Genomic DNA, 17,561 nt, shown 5'->3' with positions numbered 1-17,561 from the left:
CATCACTGCGGAAGGCACAGAACGCCGATGTGTGACACCTCATTTTTCAAGTTTGTAGTTTAGGTGTTTGTTTCATTGAGTTCGTTGTATTGACACAATATTTCAGCGTTCGGTGGCGGTCGCCTACGGCGACTTCTTGCACACACCCGCAGAAAGCTGCCCTCCCGGGCCGTGTTCGGAAGGGATCTGCCACCCGAGCCGGGGATGCCGCGGCCACAGCGATCCGACAGCCTGCAGAAAAGTGGGGAAAATCGCCAAGGCCGAGGACAGTATCTGGCCTCAGCTCTGCGTCACGCCCGGAGGCGGCGGAGGGGGTGGGGGTGACATCCTCCGCCCCCCCGGGCTCATGAGACCCCGCATCGCCCCCCTCCCGGGGATACCAGCCCGGGCTGCCCCCAGCGCCGGCGGCGGGCAGGGCTGGCGCTGGAGGCGGGCTCCGCGGCCGCGGCGCCGGGGGCGGTGTCCCCGCTCCGCTCCGCCCCGCCCACCGCCCCGCCCGCCTCCCCGGCCGTGGGCGCGGGCAGCCGCGGAGCCGTGCGGAGTGGAGCGGGGCTGGCGGCGGCGCGGGGGGAGCGAGGGGCCGGTGGAAGAGCGGAGCGGCCGCGGGAGGAGCGCGGAGCGGAGCGCGGCGCCTGCCGCTGCCTGGATGCCAGAGGCGCCTCGGGAGCCGGCGGCCGGCGGCACCCGGGAGGGCCCGGGGGAGGAGGAGGAGGAGGAGGAGGAGGCGGCGGCGGCGGCGGCGGCGGCGGCGGCGGCGGCGGCGGCGGCGGAGGAGGAGAAGAAGAAGGAGGAGGAGGAGGAGGAGGAGGAGGAGGAGGAGGAGGACTCCGGGCGCGGAGGGGAGGAAGCAGGCAGCGCTGGCCATGGCCTCCAACTTTAACGATATAGTCAAGCAGGGCTACGTGAAAATCCGCAGCAGGAAGCTGGGGGTGAGTGAGCTCTCCCTTCGCCGGCCCTGCCCGGGGTGGGGGCGAGGCGCTGGCGGCCGCCGCGCCGGCCCTGGGGGGTGGCGGTGCCCCGGGCCGGGGCCGGCAGCGCGGGGCGCGGCGACCTGCTGCTGCCGCTGCCACCGCCGCTGCTGGTACTTTGCTCCCTTCTCCATAGGGGTCGACGGGGATGAGCTGCCATTGCACCTCGGAGGGAGCCGGCTTCTCCCCTCTCCCTCTCCGGGAAGGCGCCGCTCCTCCCTTCTTTCGCAGCGAGCGCCTTCCAGGGTCACTGTCCGCGGAAAGCCTCGCCCCGTCCCTCCGTCCTCCCCGAGTCCCTCAGCCCAGGCCGGGGCAGACACCCCCTTGGGCGTCCGACCCCCCGCCTGTCCCTCGCCTTGGTGCTTCCGTGGGGGGAGGAAGGCGCGGGCAGGATCTGTGAAAACTTTGTGCACAGATTCTCGTTCCCTCCCTCCCTCCCGTTTTGGGAAAGGGATGTTTTCAATCAGGGCAAAGTCTGAAAATACTGGAAGCTGGTACCAGAGCAGCCCGCTAGTAACTGAGAAAAGCGGAGGGGTCGGGGGGCGGGGGGGGGGGGGGGGGGGAGGACGACACGACTGGTGCCCGAGGGCATGGAGGGGCTGGGGAAGGGGGAGCCTGCAGCGGGCCGGGGGACAGGCAGGGAGGGCAGGGGGTGACAGCCGCACGGACAGAAAGGCAGACGCAAGGGCTGGCAGTGATCAAAACTGGCGGTGGCCTCTTAACTGAAGGTGGCTGGTCTCAGTGCGCACCGGGATGCTCAGCGAGGCCGAAGATAACGGCGTGTTATCAGATTGGCCACGGGCACTTTCCCTGATGGGGTGCAGCAAGCCTTGGAAAGGCAGTGAAGTCGGAGCAGAGTGCGTGCAGGGACCAGGATTTTCTAAACTTCAGACGGTCCCGGGACTCATCAGTTTGGGCTTTCCCCTACCCATTGTATGTGTGAGAAGGAGAAGGCTCGGGGGAGCTGGAAGCCCCGAAGTCTCTGCTGGCTTGCACAGCTACTGATGTTGCCAATAATCTCAAGAGACCAGGATCTCTGTGGGTTTGAGATGAAACCTGTCTGGGACTTGGAGGAAGGCTGGGGTTTTTCTTTGGGTTCACCCTTTTTTTTTTTTTTTCCTCTGAGTGTGCAGGAAAATGCAGGGTCCCTACCTGCTCTCCTCTCCAGGAAGGTGGGCTGCCTCTCCCTGCTTTCCGCAGAACTGAACAGAGTAGGGGCCATGTGAAATCTGCCCTCCTCCAAGTCGTGCTCTGCGAGCTTATCACAGTGCTAATATTTATCATCCCCTCCTCCTCCTCCCTTCTTCATTCCCCCCAGATGCTGTACTTTACTTGCAGACACAGTGTGCGGAATGGTGGGAAACTAATCATAAATTGACCTTTGGAGCACTTTGCTGCCTTGGCAGGACTGTTCATTCCAAAAGAGCACAGAAGAGTTTGGTCCGAATCCTGAATAGCACCAACTCCAAATGTCTGAGAGATGGTGTAAATCCAAAGAGAATGGGTGCTCGTATTAATGATTTTGCAACCCCAGAGTCACACCATGCATCAGTCAAGCATTAGTCTATCTGAAGAAGCAATTTCTAAACCTTAGTTTGTTTCTGGCAGTCCTCTGCTTAACCTTTGCTCATCAGTTTTTTCCCAGCTCAGCAGTGTTATTAGATGCGCCCAACACAAAGCAGTGAGATGATGGTATCACATCACCTTGATGTTGGTAGTTGGAAGCAGCGTTAATCTATTTGATTTGCAAATATGTGTTTGAAGGTATCTGAGAGTCCTTTAAGTGTGAAATTATGTATTAAGCATATCTATATATGTGAATACTTTTATACACCTATGTGTATAGCATATATGCAACAAATGTAGAGTTCATATTACAGTAATCTTGGATGATACTTGCTGACTTGTGAAAATGAAATTATGAAGAGAGTGATATTTCATTGCAGCTTATCTTAAGTAGCTTGAATATTTTGTTTTGAAGACTGATTTTTTTGGAGGGAGTCATATAGCTGCATTTCTTTGGAGTGGATGTTATTCATGGTCAGAATGATTATCATACTTCTACACTAAGCAGAACTGAAGCAGTTCATACAGTGTCTATGGAGGATTTTCTCCTACTGAAGAGGTGTGTGGGGGTGACAATTCAGACTACACAGCCTCAGGCAGGTGGTAGTATAAGCTTAAATATGACATATGGGGATGCACATCTGAATAAGTCTATTAAGAACAATGTAAAATGGATTATATTTTATAGAAAACAGCATTAAAATTCAAATGAGTGTGATGGTTGAAAGGTATGAATATGTGTGTATATATCCATAGTTAATTGGATTCTTGTGACTGAATTTGTAAATGAATGCAATTTTTATTCACCAAGTGAAACATTAAAGGTTTGTATTTTTTTCCCTTATGTCTATCTCCAAGTCCAAACCTTAATGAATTACACTAGAGCTGTCACAATGTAGGTGAATACATCAGTTTTCAGGGATATAAATGTCTGTTAACAAATGAATATTTTTAACCTCCAAAAAATACTGAAAGGAGGGAAGAGAGCTATGGGTTCTGGAAACTAAGGCTAAGATAATTTTGAAATATGTAAGTAGAATTGTATCTCTTCCTGGTTATGTTTCATTCTTATACACTGGAAGTTATTGTTTTTTGGGGGTTTTTTTTGGTTATAAGTCTACATTCTGTGAATATTTTGATGTCTCCTGAAAAGTAGATTGATTAGAACTTGGAGAGCCAAGGTGACTAATACCAATTTTAGTGCTAGACTTGGGCAATAAAACTAATTCTAACCTTTAGGCTGGTAGCCAACTCATTACGGAAATTCTTCCAATGTAGCTTTTATTCTGTCTTGTTTTGTGACTGAGGGAGCCCTGGCTGGGAATCAAATGGAAGATACTTCAGTATAATGCCACCTGTGAAGTTTCAGGTAAAACTGAGTAACATAATACTGTATAATCAGATAGTGTATTTAATTTTATTAAAAAAAAACAACAACCTTTGAGTTGGGGTGAACTTTCTGGTAGAATTTAGTTTTCCAAGGATTTTGTTTCCAAAATCCCAAGTTGTAAGTGGTCTTCTGATTGCCTCCTTTTATTGATCTTCTACTTTGTAAAATAGAAACTCTTTATGATTTTTTTTTTTTTTTTACAAGGTATAACATGTTTATCTCTGAGTTATTACGGCTATACCTTGCTCTAAGTACTTGTTACCCTGGCTACCTGCTCCCCACATATCTGCAAATTGGATTCATGAGTGCTGTCTCCAGTCACAGAGGACGGACAAATGTCCATTCTGAACCGCGAGGTCAGGATTGGAGGTATTTTACCACCAATAATAATTCTGTTCAGAAATGTTATTTGAAATCAAAGATGAAGCCTAAGTCTTGATGGAAATACATGTCAAGAAGTACTGCGTGAGTTTGCCCTTACTTTTTGTTTAGTGGTACCTGATCATCAAGACTTTTTGCTATCTTTTCACCATAAGCATCAAGTGTTCATCTGTTACTGGATTTACATCTTAATGGACTTCTATATATTTTCTGACAGTCCAGTATTTTCAAGTAGACCTCATTGTTCTGATGTCTTTATGTTGTTAGAGTTCTTCTGATGTAGGATTGGATAGTCAGCTTGCCAAATGAGGAGCTTTACCAGCCTCTCTGTGATTGTTGGAATCGGACATCTGCCTCCATTGGGAATATCATGGTTTCTGCCATGGACGTATTGGGCCATGAAGAGACATCCAGCTAGTTAGACCACTTAGCCTGTCTCCTTACTTTTGTTAAGCATGAGTTGTATATAAAACATTTCTGTGGTCCCTTGACATTTTAAATATATATTAAAGCCTATGTAGTAGACAATCTCACATGTATACATGACATCTTCATCGCGGTATCGCAAGTATCTTTGAAACTTGGAAACCGTAGTCAGTGAGGATAACTGTAATTAAAACATCTTTTAAAAATCTCTTTCCCTGCAGCCTAAATATGCATTTCTTTTCAGTGCTCTGACATTCCTACGCTGTTCGATATTTTGCTTTTCTCTAATACTACATAAAGGAAATACCTCATTCTTGCAGCCATTACATTTGACCTGTGCGACCCTCCTTTGAAATAAATTTGATTGTAATGTGGTGTGCTGTTAAGATCAGAATAGGTCATTTGTGTAGCGTGGAACAGGACTGTGCTGCCTTTGTTCTTTTGGAATCTTTCATACTTGTGTCACATTAAAATTCATATGACACAATTTTATACTGTGCTGGCTGTGCTCATAGGCTGAAACTTTCTTGTAGCAGATTGGAATCCCTTTGTTGCCTCCTAATAAACTAAGCAGCAAGGATTTCATGCCTTGTTGAAGTGCTGTTTCTTAGAAGAAAAACAATTTGATGTCACATTAGGAAGTCTAATTAAAAATGAGCATTGTGTCACTTTGATAGTCTTGTTTTGACCCATATCAACCTTCGAAGTCATAATCTTTTTGTTTGTTTTTGTCTTTTTTTTTTTTTTTTTGGCATGCCTTGGCTGTAGAACAAAAAAATCCTATCTAACGGAAATTTTAACTCAGTCTGTGCATAAATACTGATTTTTATGTGTTTCCACATACTGAGTAGAATTATTTCCTGAGTGGTTCAGTTTATACTTTAATACTGCTATCCAAAGAGAAAATTGTACCTGCCAGTCAGTCTTGATTGAGTAATAAATAACAGGTTACTCTTAGTTACCAAATGAAAAGTTTTACCATATGAAATCCCCTATTTTTAACCATACTTTCAGATCATTACAGGTACCTTTTCTGGAAATGAACATAGTGTTTCTCCTTCTGCTGTTAACTCTGTCTTCAATCAATCAGCACTAGCAATGCTATGAATATGAACTTCTGATTGCAGCTTGGTTCCTCTTGAAATAGTGCAGTACATGTCTTACGAAATCCTAACATTTAATTGATATTGTGTATATATTTAGGGTGAAGAAAGAAAAGGGATCTGTAAAATGTTCTGAGTTTGAGGTTACATTGATTGATGGCAGCGGCTTTGCAAGTGGGTCATGAATCAGAGGGCAGAGTAAAGGTTCTTCTGTTTGTGTTGCCATAGCATAGTCTAAGAAACAAACAAACAAATGAAAAAGCCCAAGCAAATAGTGCAGCCTGGAATGAACATCCTTTCCATAGATTATTTTATATTATTATCTATGGGAAATCTGCTCAGCCTGATTGAAAGCGCTGAGATTGCCATTTATAACTGCATCCCGACGGATGACCTAAACTATGAATTGCATCTCGTGATATAATTGAAAATAATTCAGATGTATCTATATTGATAATAAATTTATTTTATTTTTATAAAGCTTCAGACTCACAGGATATAGATGCCAGATTCCTTCAATGTAAAGGAGTTCCTTTTTCATGCTAGTTAAGACAACCTGAGATACGGAATTAAAAGGATTTCACTGTAATCCATTAAAGAAGCTAGACACATTTACTTCTTAATACTGAAAGTATAATTTAAAATACCAATAATTACTGCTTTCAGTACTTCTTGCTACAGTTACATGAGTGGATTTGAGGAATTAAATGGAAAATATATGGATTTCCAATTTGGTCATTATGGAAAGAACAATCATTTTAAGCTTTTGACTGGTTCTTATTGATTAAGCATATTGTGCAGGAAATGGAAATAAATATATTGCAGCCATTGTAAACAAGGACAGAAGGTTCAATTTTTTATGCTGATGTTTGTGTTTAAAGAAACTTGTGAGTCAGACTTGTGGTAAGCACTTTGGAGTTGCTGTGTTTCCTAGTTACTTTTCTTGATGTGCTTTTCCACCTCTTGAGAATTAAGAGGTCTGATAGCCAAAGGTCTGTTAATTCTGTAGTGGATGGCACTTATTTAAAAGTACAAATAGTTTCTCTTTTGCAGTTAGCATATCACATCTATGTTATCAATGGATTATAGATGCTTCTATTTTTACTCTTGTGTGTAATATCATTAACCTCAGATTACACTTTAGCTATACAAAGATTGCACAAAGAAGTGTTTGTAGACTTGTCTCTTTCACTTGCATATTGTGAGATGGAAAAATTTTATTGAGAATTTATTTGTATGTCCTGTAAGGTGATGGCCTTCTGGTTTTTCATTTAGGAATTTGTCATTTTTGTCCTACGATGGACATTAAAAACCCCATGAAAAGACCCTGAAGTCAATTTAAAGGAACCCATTAACTTTGGGGGCTTTGGTTCAGAGTCCAGGCGGGAACATTAGCTGTATGCATATAACATGAATTTCCTTGTCATAAAATGCCCTTCAAATCCTACTCAAAGGAGTTGTCCTTTCTCAAATCGGTAATTATGGAAGCAACATTCGCTATGAATCCTTGAAATACACGAGGAATTATTCATGCCATTCCAGTAGTGAGTTTTCTTCCTAGTTTTTTAGAAATAATCTCTCTTCGAATCATTCATTCAGATTTTTGCAAGCAGTGCAAAATGCTTTATAGCGGTTGCCTGGCAACAACATATTCAGGCAACAGCATATGTGAATCAGTTGTTAGTTGTACAGTTATATATATGACTATGTATAGAGAATACATTTTAGGTACTAATGAGAAATTTCAAAAAAAGCATGCCACAAAATACTCTTTATTTAAGAAAAAAAAAATAAAAATAAAGGGGTTTGAAGCTACATTACCCTGGAAAGTTTGTCTTTTATTTTAGGTTGTGTAAAAGATCTGCTAGTTGAACAGCTTTTCACAATTGTCATGATGTAGTTAATATACCCATAGGTAATCATAGCAGGCAATGTAAAATACTCTCTTTGTTGAAGGTGAAAAATACTTTAATATCTACAGATGTGGAATTATATCCCTCACTGTTCTTTAAATTAATAAAGTGTTATTGAACCAAAATGTGGGTATTTTACTGTATAGTGTAACCTTTCACATCTTTTATATCTAATAGAATAATCACAAATGTGCTGAATCTTGAGTCTTTAAACTCTTCAATTTGCAATGCAGGTCAAAGATTCAAAAAGATATTGGTGTATTATTGTAATTAATTCATTGTTTAGTGGAAAATTTTTTCCAAATAAGATACATAGTTCATCTCTAAATACTGTGAATTTTTTTTTTAATAAAGTCAACAAAGATAAAGGAGGAAACCTTTTAATCTTGTGGAGAAAGTTTGTATACAGTAGGACAAAATTGCAAATTTATAAAGATGAGTTGAGGGATAGTTTGCAGTAACCGTATCTTGACACTCTTGTGTCACATAAATGCTTTCTTTCTATTAATATTTTTTACTATTCAGAATGCATACCCATGCATCATGTCTGACAGTAAAATTCGTGTAATTGTTTAGTGCAGCTAGTAAACCACTATAACTGAGAACCTGGTGCAAGTCAAGATTTCCAAATAGTGATATTTTCAGCTGGTATGAGAATTCAATCTATTGACTCTAGGACTACTCTAACTGACTAGGATAGGCGGAGTCTTTCTAGGAAAGTGGAGACTAAAGCAAAGTTTTGAAGATGAATGTTAATATTCAAGTCTACTTAGAAATTAAGGAAGAAAAATAATGCAGTCTGTAAGGTAGTGATGAAATATACTGCTTTTCAATGAACTCCACTACCAAATAAGTCTTCCAGATTTTGCAGCTTTTTAACAATTGTAATGTGTGAAATGTGTCATTGCCATCATACTGAGAGGTTACAAGACCATGCAGATGGAGCCTCAGGGGAATTACTGTTCACTTCAGATGCACGTAAATTAGGAAGATAACTAATGAAAGTGTGTAAATCTTTTAAAAGATTTGTCTTCTTTCTCTGTTGTTCAGTTGCCAGACGGGCCCTCATCATCTCCAGTTTATCTGGACAGAACTTTGGAAAGGTTGTATTCATTAATACGTCAGTAAGGAATTAGAAACACACAGCATTGACTAGATCTGAGGAAAAAAGGTTACACCCTGTCTACCTACTGGAGAAATGGTGCTTCTGCATGTTTCCCCTACCTGTTCATTGCAAAAAGAATTAATAGCAAACTTTAATAGCAAAAGTTTTTCACTACTGTAGAACCAAATTAGAATCATTTTTGAGCAGGAAGCTCATGATACTTCTAATACTGTCTGTTCTTTGGCTGTGGAATATTTTTTTTAGACACTGTTGCTCCAAGGTCCCCTGCCCTCAGAGTGAATTGGTATATTCTCTTTCCTCATACAAACTTTTTTTTTTTCCTGCAGAGAGAAAAGAATACATGAAGTCTTACAAAAGAATAATACAAAAGGGTTTTCTGAAGGAGTAGTCATAATTATTAGTTTTGTACAGTACCTAGAAAGAGAAGACCGCTTTTTGTTGGCCTTTAGGCATTATTGTGATAAATATAATTTATATTTATTATATTTTTTTGTTCTTATCAAACTACTTGTAGAGAATGTTGTCTTTGATAAAATATTTTCTTGATACAGTAAATGTGTTACCTAGTTCAAATATGATGAGAGAATGTGAATATGAGGCTTAACTAAAAATGGAGAAGACTGAAGTTAATATACTAAATTATTAATCGATCGATTAGTATGATAATAATAAGGTACTTTCAAATGAAATTGTTTTGCTGATGGAAGTAGTTTTTGTTAATGCAGTTAGAATAGTAAGACTTTCTCTGAATGGTAATTATTTTTCTTCTTGAAACTGTACTTTTAACCTCTATGTACCTCAACAGGATGTAGAGTTTCCATACAAGAACAGAAAAAGAACAGGGTTTTTTTGGCATAACAAAAGCAAGCTATAGCTGCTCAGTGCAAGGTCCTTTCAGTTGCTAAATATGGTCAGATCTCTCTGACTTCTGCAACAGGCACTGAAGGTTCTCATCTTCTCATATGATACCATTCTTAATGAACGTAGTTTATTCACCATGAAGGGCCATATACTTCATTAGTCATATTGTCTACTGTTACTATCGATTCTTGCTTTTAAGTTGCACAGTGTTTGCCTACTGAGAGAGACTGAGAATCATCACCTGGGATGGCTTAGGTTTTATATCGGAGAATAAATTTCTTGACTTCAGAGTATCAAAGAGGTAGCGAGAATGTATCAAGCTGTAGCCCTATATGTAGTACTGAGTTTGATGCTTGGTATTGTTATTCTCAAAGTTACAGTTTTTCGAACTCCATCCATGTATACTGTTACTGATAATCCTAAAAAGACTGAGACTTATAGAGATACAAATACAGAAAGAAAGAATTTTTATGAGTGATGAGAAATATGATGCTGGGTTTTGCCTTTCAAGAGAAAAACATTTATGTGTGTATATATATGTATGTATATAAAAGAACAACAGCATCTTAACAGCGAAGCTAGAAGGTTAATTTTCCATAGTTGTAACAAGAAGGGTAGTAAAATAAAAGATATTTTATTGATTTTTTTTTTCTGTAGTCCTTTTATCTTAAACTACAGTAAGGTTTTGGGAGCTTTTTGCACTGTTAATGAAATAACCTCTTTCTAGAAGACAGAAATCTCTGTGCTTACGTGTTGGACTATATATGAGAAGAGTTAAATTTTAGTCTTTTTCAGAGACGTAATTTGTAATTTTGAGCACTTTGATTCATTCCAGCCTTGTTCTCAATTATACTAAGCTCACTGTACACTACATAAATTAAATTTAAGGCTGCATTAAGGTCCCTTATACTGCCAGCATAGGGAAGAATGCTGTTAGTGTAAATGGGAAACAGGCTTTCAGAGCTTAACTTTTCTGTCTGTAAAATGAGTATAATCTGTTTTCACCCACTACTTCTTTATTTTGTCTGCTTCAACTATAAACTCTTGATAAATTACCATTTTAGATACTTAGGTTTGCTAGCACTGATCATGGTCAAAACTCTTATTAGGTGCTACCACTGTATAGAAAACATTGGAATAATTCAGAATTTATTTTTAATAGTTTGTGTCGCAGAACTACAGAATGGCTGAAGTTGGAAGGAACCTCTGGAGGTCATCTGGTCCAACACCCCTGCACAGGCAGAGTCAGTGTCTGTTTTAATGTTGTATGAAGACTATTACTTTTAGTTGTAAAATACGTTTCATTGAATTATTCTATGAAATGTCTCTTTTTACAGTCTGGATTTGTTTAGGTATCTGAGTTATTTTAATTTATCATATATAAAGAAAGTAAATATTTTGCATTTTTTCCCCCAGATCTTACTGATAGAAATGATTACTCATCAATTTTCGTCTTAAAAACAGGTATCTCTAATAGGAAGGCAAGAAGTCTGAAGCTGATAACTTTGATAGACCTTATGTCTCTTTTGCCTTATTTGAGACAAAATTGTAGCACAAAATCTAAAGGTTTGAATGGTTTCACTTTTAAAAGTAGATACTGAAAAAGTTACAGGTACAATTATCCACATTTTAACTGGCAGAATAATTCTGAAAGCTGAATACAATCCATGAGACAATTTCATAACTGCTAGTGTTACTGGTTATTTACATTGTGGATGTAAATTTCTAACCCCAGACATACAGAGATTAGCCATATTTGTCAAATGTATGTCAAACAATGCAACAACCTTATTTTAAGGTGGGGGGAAGGGTTAGAGATGTTACTACAACATCTTTTTCCTTTCTTAGTGCAGTTATCCCTGGTCAGATTTTGAGAGGACATCAGAGTTTTCTTATCTCCAAATTTTATAAAAGGCATGTTTTTCCACAGAGCAATTTAGAAAACCCTTACCCTCTAGGCTTATGTGAAGCTTTCTGCTAGGTAATACTAATACCTAGCCTGAAGCTGTGCATTTTACCCACTAATTTCTCAGAACTCAGCACATGAAGCACATAGTTGCATGGTCCTGTAGAGGAAGGTCTGTGGGGCTTTGTGCAGATTGTAGGATGAATCAGTTGAGTCCACCTCCAGAGTCTAGAGATGACAAAATGCATTGTATCTTGAGGAAATCTACCTACACATTATGTGCAATAAAAAAAGCACTACAGAGCATTGATTGAAATGTATGAGGTTAAAAAAAAAAAGTTAATACAATTATTATTTGTGCAGAATAGTAATGGTATCATGAGCACTTCCAGAAGATTTCTGACAGCCAGTATTGTCAGGGAACTGGTTTGTCTTTAATAAAACAAAAATATTTTTTTCTGCAGCCATTTGAAATCACTGGAAGATTTGTATTCCTTTTAGTAGGTCATAGTTCAGAGCTAAAGGTTGAAAGGATACTGGGTAGCCTTTGCTAATATGATGCATATTGGTTGAATGTGTTCTTAAGCTTATGAGGTGTCAACACACTTAGGTAGTAACGTGTTTAATGAAACCCAGTCCTTCATCTTGTTACGTTTTTCCAGTAATTGAATAATCATGAGTTTTAGGGTTTTTTAATAACGAAAATTCTGATGTAGAACCATCCTGAAGGAGAATTAAGAGAAAGGGAAATGTTAAAAATAGGCAAATATCCTACTTCTTGCTGCAAATGCAAACATGTAGATGAACTAGATGAGCTGTTTCTGATGTATGTAATCGGTCCTTTCATTAGATCTCACTGTTCTGTACAGGTACATTTTTAATTGCTTCTGGCAAATCGTAAGATCAGACATTTTTGCAGGAAATGCTGTGCAACAGGCAAAAAGTTTTTCAGCAGTAATTATACATTTGCATGTAAATTTTAGCTGGTGTGAATTAGTGAAAGTGAGATTTACGAAAAGCAGAGTAAAAAATTCTAAGATCTAACTTCCCCTATTGGAACAGAATCTCTGACAGCGGTTATTCCAAATAATGGCGTGAGATGTATTAAATATAAAGATACTAAAAATATAGCAGAAGGAATAAGGAGCAAATGAAAGGAAGCAGACTGCTCTGTTCTGATGTCATTGCAGAAAGTGAGGAATGGAATTATTTTTATGGTCCCAGAGTTCTTAGTAAAGCAGAAAAGTGCGTTTTTTTAAAAGGTAGAGTAGATACATTAATGCAAAGGCTGTATTTCTAGAATATAAGCCATTGCATGGTACAGGACTTGCTTAAGACCCCGAGGCTGAACAGGATATTGCTGGGTCGCTACCATTTCAGAAGATTCAGGTTATTTTGAAGAATTAGGTCTAATGCCCACAGAGGATCATTAGAGATGATTCTTTTCAAACGCTTCCTAATCATTTGGGGTGAAGACAATGCTTACAAATAGTGAAGGGAGCTGTATCTAATGATAACCTCTTAGCAGCCAGTGGAGAATGTTGGTTAAACCACTGGAGTTTGTCATCTGAGGTGCTTTGAAAAGTGAAGCTGCACAATGAGGCATAAGGAGGAATCTCTGGAGAAGCTGTGAAATAGAGTTAGATGAGATTTACGGGCAATGAGAGGAAAATTTATACTGGTGGGCCTCATAATGTACTTATTTGAGGATAAATGTTACTCTAGCAGCTTTTATACAATAATATACCTACAGTGTTTAGATGTATTGCTTTGGGATTTTTTGAAATGAAGAAGAAAATAGAAAAGTAAATGTTATTTGTGAATATATTTGACATGATTTTGACACATTATTTTGACACGATCATACCATAATGCAGTTTCTGTCCTAAGAGAACCCAGAGGTTAAATACATTTCAAAATGGTTTTGGAGGTGTATTTTCCAGAACTCTTGATGTCAGAAAATAATTTTTGCCTTTTTGTCTTTTGTTTTTTTGTTCTCTGAACAAACAAATCAGTCATTTCAGCTGTGTTGCTGTATAATGTTATTCTGTGGCCTATAGTCATTTCTCCTAAAAAGAAATTTTCAAGGTGAATCTCTCCTCTGCTGCAATCTGAACAAAATTGAGTTTAAAACTGTAGTGAGGTGATGACTCTTGTTCAATTCTTCAGAATCCTTTTATTTTTCTCCCACCTCTGTCTTACAGAAACATTTTCTAGGCCAGCCTGTGGATCTTCTGATAGCAAAATTCGCACTTTCCTTTCTGTAATCTGGAAATTACTAGAAAGAGTAAATACCTGTTCTTATTTTTAAAAAAACAGATACACTTTCTAATATACTTAACTGATTTACTTGTACTAATTAAAAAGGGTCGAGCTAATGGGCCAAATATCTACTTGTCAGTAGAAAAGCATATAAAGAAATAAAGCTTCCTTCAGTGTATGTCAGGCTTTTCAGTCTAGGAAAATGTAAGAAGTTGTAAATGATATTGATTTTCATTGACCTGAGGTAACTCACAGTAGTGCCACAGCTGCGCTCTTGCTGATGCTCACGGCTGAGCCGAATGTACAATAGATGAACTGAGTTAAACCAGGGGATTTGAAATGGTGAATGCTACTTGCTACCCTTTGAAGTCAACTTTAGAGAGCTATTAAGAAAAGCATAGCTGCCTGCATAGCTCTTGGGATGACCATGACTGAAATAGTGAAAATGGAAGAAGCTCAACTAGCAATACGTAATTACCAAGATATTCTTATTTTTTGATCGTCACTAGTGTTTAGTACTTTAGGCTTGCAGTGAATTTATATACAAATACAGAGGAAAGACCTCTGCTAGAGGGCCAAATCTGCCTTCAATTGTGCAGGTATCTCTGAAAGTGTATGTGTTTGCAGGTGTTACACCCCAGCCACACGGCTCACCATAGAAGTGAGTATTTTGATCAATTCTGATCATTCAGTACTTAGCTAAGCTGAATAGAGCAGGTCCTCTTTTTCAAAATTGTTTTTTCAGGTAGGAATTTTAGGAAGGCATGCCATGTGAATTGTTTTTTTTCAGATTTCATGTTTCAGCTTTTCTTCAGTATCAGGAGGGTTAAAAAACTTAATTTCTAAAACCAGAAATTGAAATGCCTGTGTAATATTTTGTCCTCAGGACCAGATGCCTTGGGCATAGGCCTTTAATCCCTGTGCCCTAGTTATAGCAATTAAGGTTCATGAAATATAAATTTTGTTACATATGCATCTTCTTCGTTTCTCCTTTTTTCTTCTGTTTCAAAATCAGTCTGAAATATTAATGATCATATTAAATGAACTGTGTTATGTGAATTGCTGTTAATATTGCATTCTAGTTATCCTGACAGATGCAGTGAATGACATTTTCTAACATTTAGGCTTAAATGTGTATTTTCTTGCTGAAGGAAATCTGACTTTCATAATATGGCTTCTTGTAGGCCTCCCTCTTTATCTGCATTTAAATAAAAAAGGTGCTGAAGATATGCAGCACTTCGGAAGATCACGGCTTATAATTGTTCATGATTTCTAGTGCTGCAGTGCAAATTAATCAGTGTCAAACTGTGCTGGGGAGAATAGAAATGCCTAACAACGTCATGGTCCTTGCCTGAAAGAGTTTACACTCTAACATCTGAAATTTTAAAGATACCTTTCAAAGTCTCATGTTATTTTTTTTTTTTTTACTGAAAGATTTCTCTCCATCCAAATTTATCATCTATTTCTGCTATCGTGTCTATGCAAATGGATTTCTAAGCTTGATTGTAACAGTTCCCTTCTCCCTCAGAACTGATGAAGAAACAGTCACTGATGTGAATAAATTCCCCATCAGAGCACTTCTGTTACACGTTTTTGTTGGGATCAGGGAAAGCACTGATAGGGGGTGAGGGAACAAACAGAGGTGAAAAAACAATTTGTTTTAGGTGGTTCGAAACTGAAACCGATAAAAGAAGTGATGACTGTATAGCAACAGGTATAGCAATGCATAGATTGCGCTTCACTTATAGAGACAGTAGTCACTTTGGTATAGATGTGAAAGCTCCCAAATGAAAAATTCACAGCCTTCTGGGGGGGGGTGTGTGTGCGTGTGTGTGTGTTTGTTTTTTAAGGCAGAGGCGTATGTCACTGTAAAACAACTATATCTACTTTAATGTGGCCAGGAAAGAGGCACTTAGCTGTTCCCCTGCAAAAAGAATGAGTTAATAAACCCGGCGCACAATCTGTCTCTGCTGTAGCTCTTGGCACACAACAACTCTAATTGGTGGAAGCTATTGAGGCCTTAATTGCTGATTTTGCAGTACTGCCATGTTTACTGATAAGGTTTCATGCAAGCTAAAATTTGTTAACTAGAGAGAAACAGTCACACTTGTGCGAAGAGTGTGAGGACAAACAGCAGGCTTTTCTGTAGCACCAAATGATGATGAAGTATTTCAACACGTGGCATCATTAGATTTTCCCCTTTCAGGCTAATGAAATGCCTTTCTTTGAGCAGAAGAGCAGGAAAAACATCACTGAGTTATACATTATGCCGCTAGCATTGAAATAAGCCTGTAGTTGAAGTGATAGCTGGATGTTCACCTCACTGATTTATATGACTCTTAAATATCAATTTTTTGTGTCCTGGAAAGGGACAGATGCAACTATTAGATTTGCATCGTATCAGAGATCTGGGATTGAATTGAATATATAAAAGAAGAAATGCCAGTTGTGCCCACCAGCTGAAGATTATCTGCAGTAGTAGATGTAGTAGTGGTATCTTCCTAATACTAAAATTGAGGTTTAATATCAACATTTATTCACTAAGCTGTCATTTCATTCAGGTTTCTGAATATGACAAAAGCTTCGCTGTCTGCCAAATGAATGGATGACCGTTACATTTAAATTTTAAAAAGTTTAGTTCTTGAACTGAGACCCTCACGTTTATTTTTAATGCAATATTATTACAGTGTAATATAGTAGCTTTTTAAGCTACTAACCTTCTGTTCCATTTCTGAACTATAAAATCATTATTTGTATTTGAGTTTATATAGTAGTAATAAAAATCCAAGTAATGTTATTATATGGCTGTTTATGTCCCAAAAGCTAAAAGGAAAAATAAATGAAATCGTGTTTTGTACTTAACATATCACTCTGGAAATGCCAGTTTTCTGTGTCTTAGCATGTTTTTCATATACTGGATGCATAGCTTAGAGCAGAGGAAAATGTAAGATATTAGCTGAATGAAAGGCAGATGCTACTGTGAAGTCCAAATGAGTTTTTGTCTTCATGTTTGAAAAATACATGACTCTCTTCAAAGAGATTTTGTTGCAGATGATTAAGATCTATTTGATTTTGTTACTGAAAATATTGTATCTTATATTCTGTAAGCCATATATGTAGTCTCACACAGTTCATAAAATGTATATTAATCTATATAACTGTGTATAGAGGAGCAGATAGTTGAACTACCTTAGAACAGTGCTTTAATACAATATTTGTTAATGCTCAGATGAGAAATAGGGCATGTTCATCAAGTGTACTAAGAAAACAAATAGCATTATAGTAAGTTTCTCTGCAGTTTAAATGGAAATTATGTCAAACATACATTAATTAAAAATAATAGGTATTTCTATTTAAATTAATAGTCTGCTTTAATAGTAAATTTTCTCTACCTCTTAGACCAATTTTGGTTCAAGAAGTATTCAATTAAGTTGTAGCTCCATATGGGTCTACCACAGTGTAAAATGTAAGTTGTATTACATAGTGTTTTAGATATATAACAGGACAGTCAGTTTTGAGTTTCTCCAGTGCTTTGCATTCTCTGTAGTAGTCCATAATGTTGGGTAGTTCTAGCCTTGAAAGGCTGAGAGAGAGCAAAACAGGACTAATCAGTAAGGTCATCGTTAAACAAAACTAATCTACTACACAAGAGATGCATT

The 17,561-nt window shown here is 38.9% G+C and overlaps 1 protein-coding gene across 1 annotated transcript in view; it reads left to right on the top strand.

The window, feature by feature from the left end:
- The first annotated feature begins 850 nt into the window (after positions 1-850).
- The window catches only part of DOK6 (docking protein 6), a 269,235-nt gene continuing 252,524 nt past the window's right edge, over positions 851-17,561 (top strand). Inside the window, exon 1 of the mRNA XM_074877431.1 lies at positions 851-929. Coding sequence (XP_074733532.1) covers positions 864-929 — 66 coding nt within the window. The 5' untranslated portion in view covers positions 851-863. The remainder of the gene's footprint in view (positions 930-17,561) is intronic.

Source organism: Strix uralensis, chromosome 1 (assembly GCF_047716275.1).
Source record: "Strix uralensis isolate ZFMK-TIS-50842 chromosome 1, bStrUra1, whole genome shotgun sequence".
Taxonomy (NCBI): Eukaryota; Metazoa; Chordata; class Aves; order Strigiformes; family Strigidae; genus Strix; species Strix uralensis.
This window is presented reverse-complemented; position numbering and strand designations above follow the sequence as displayed.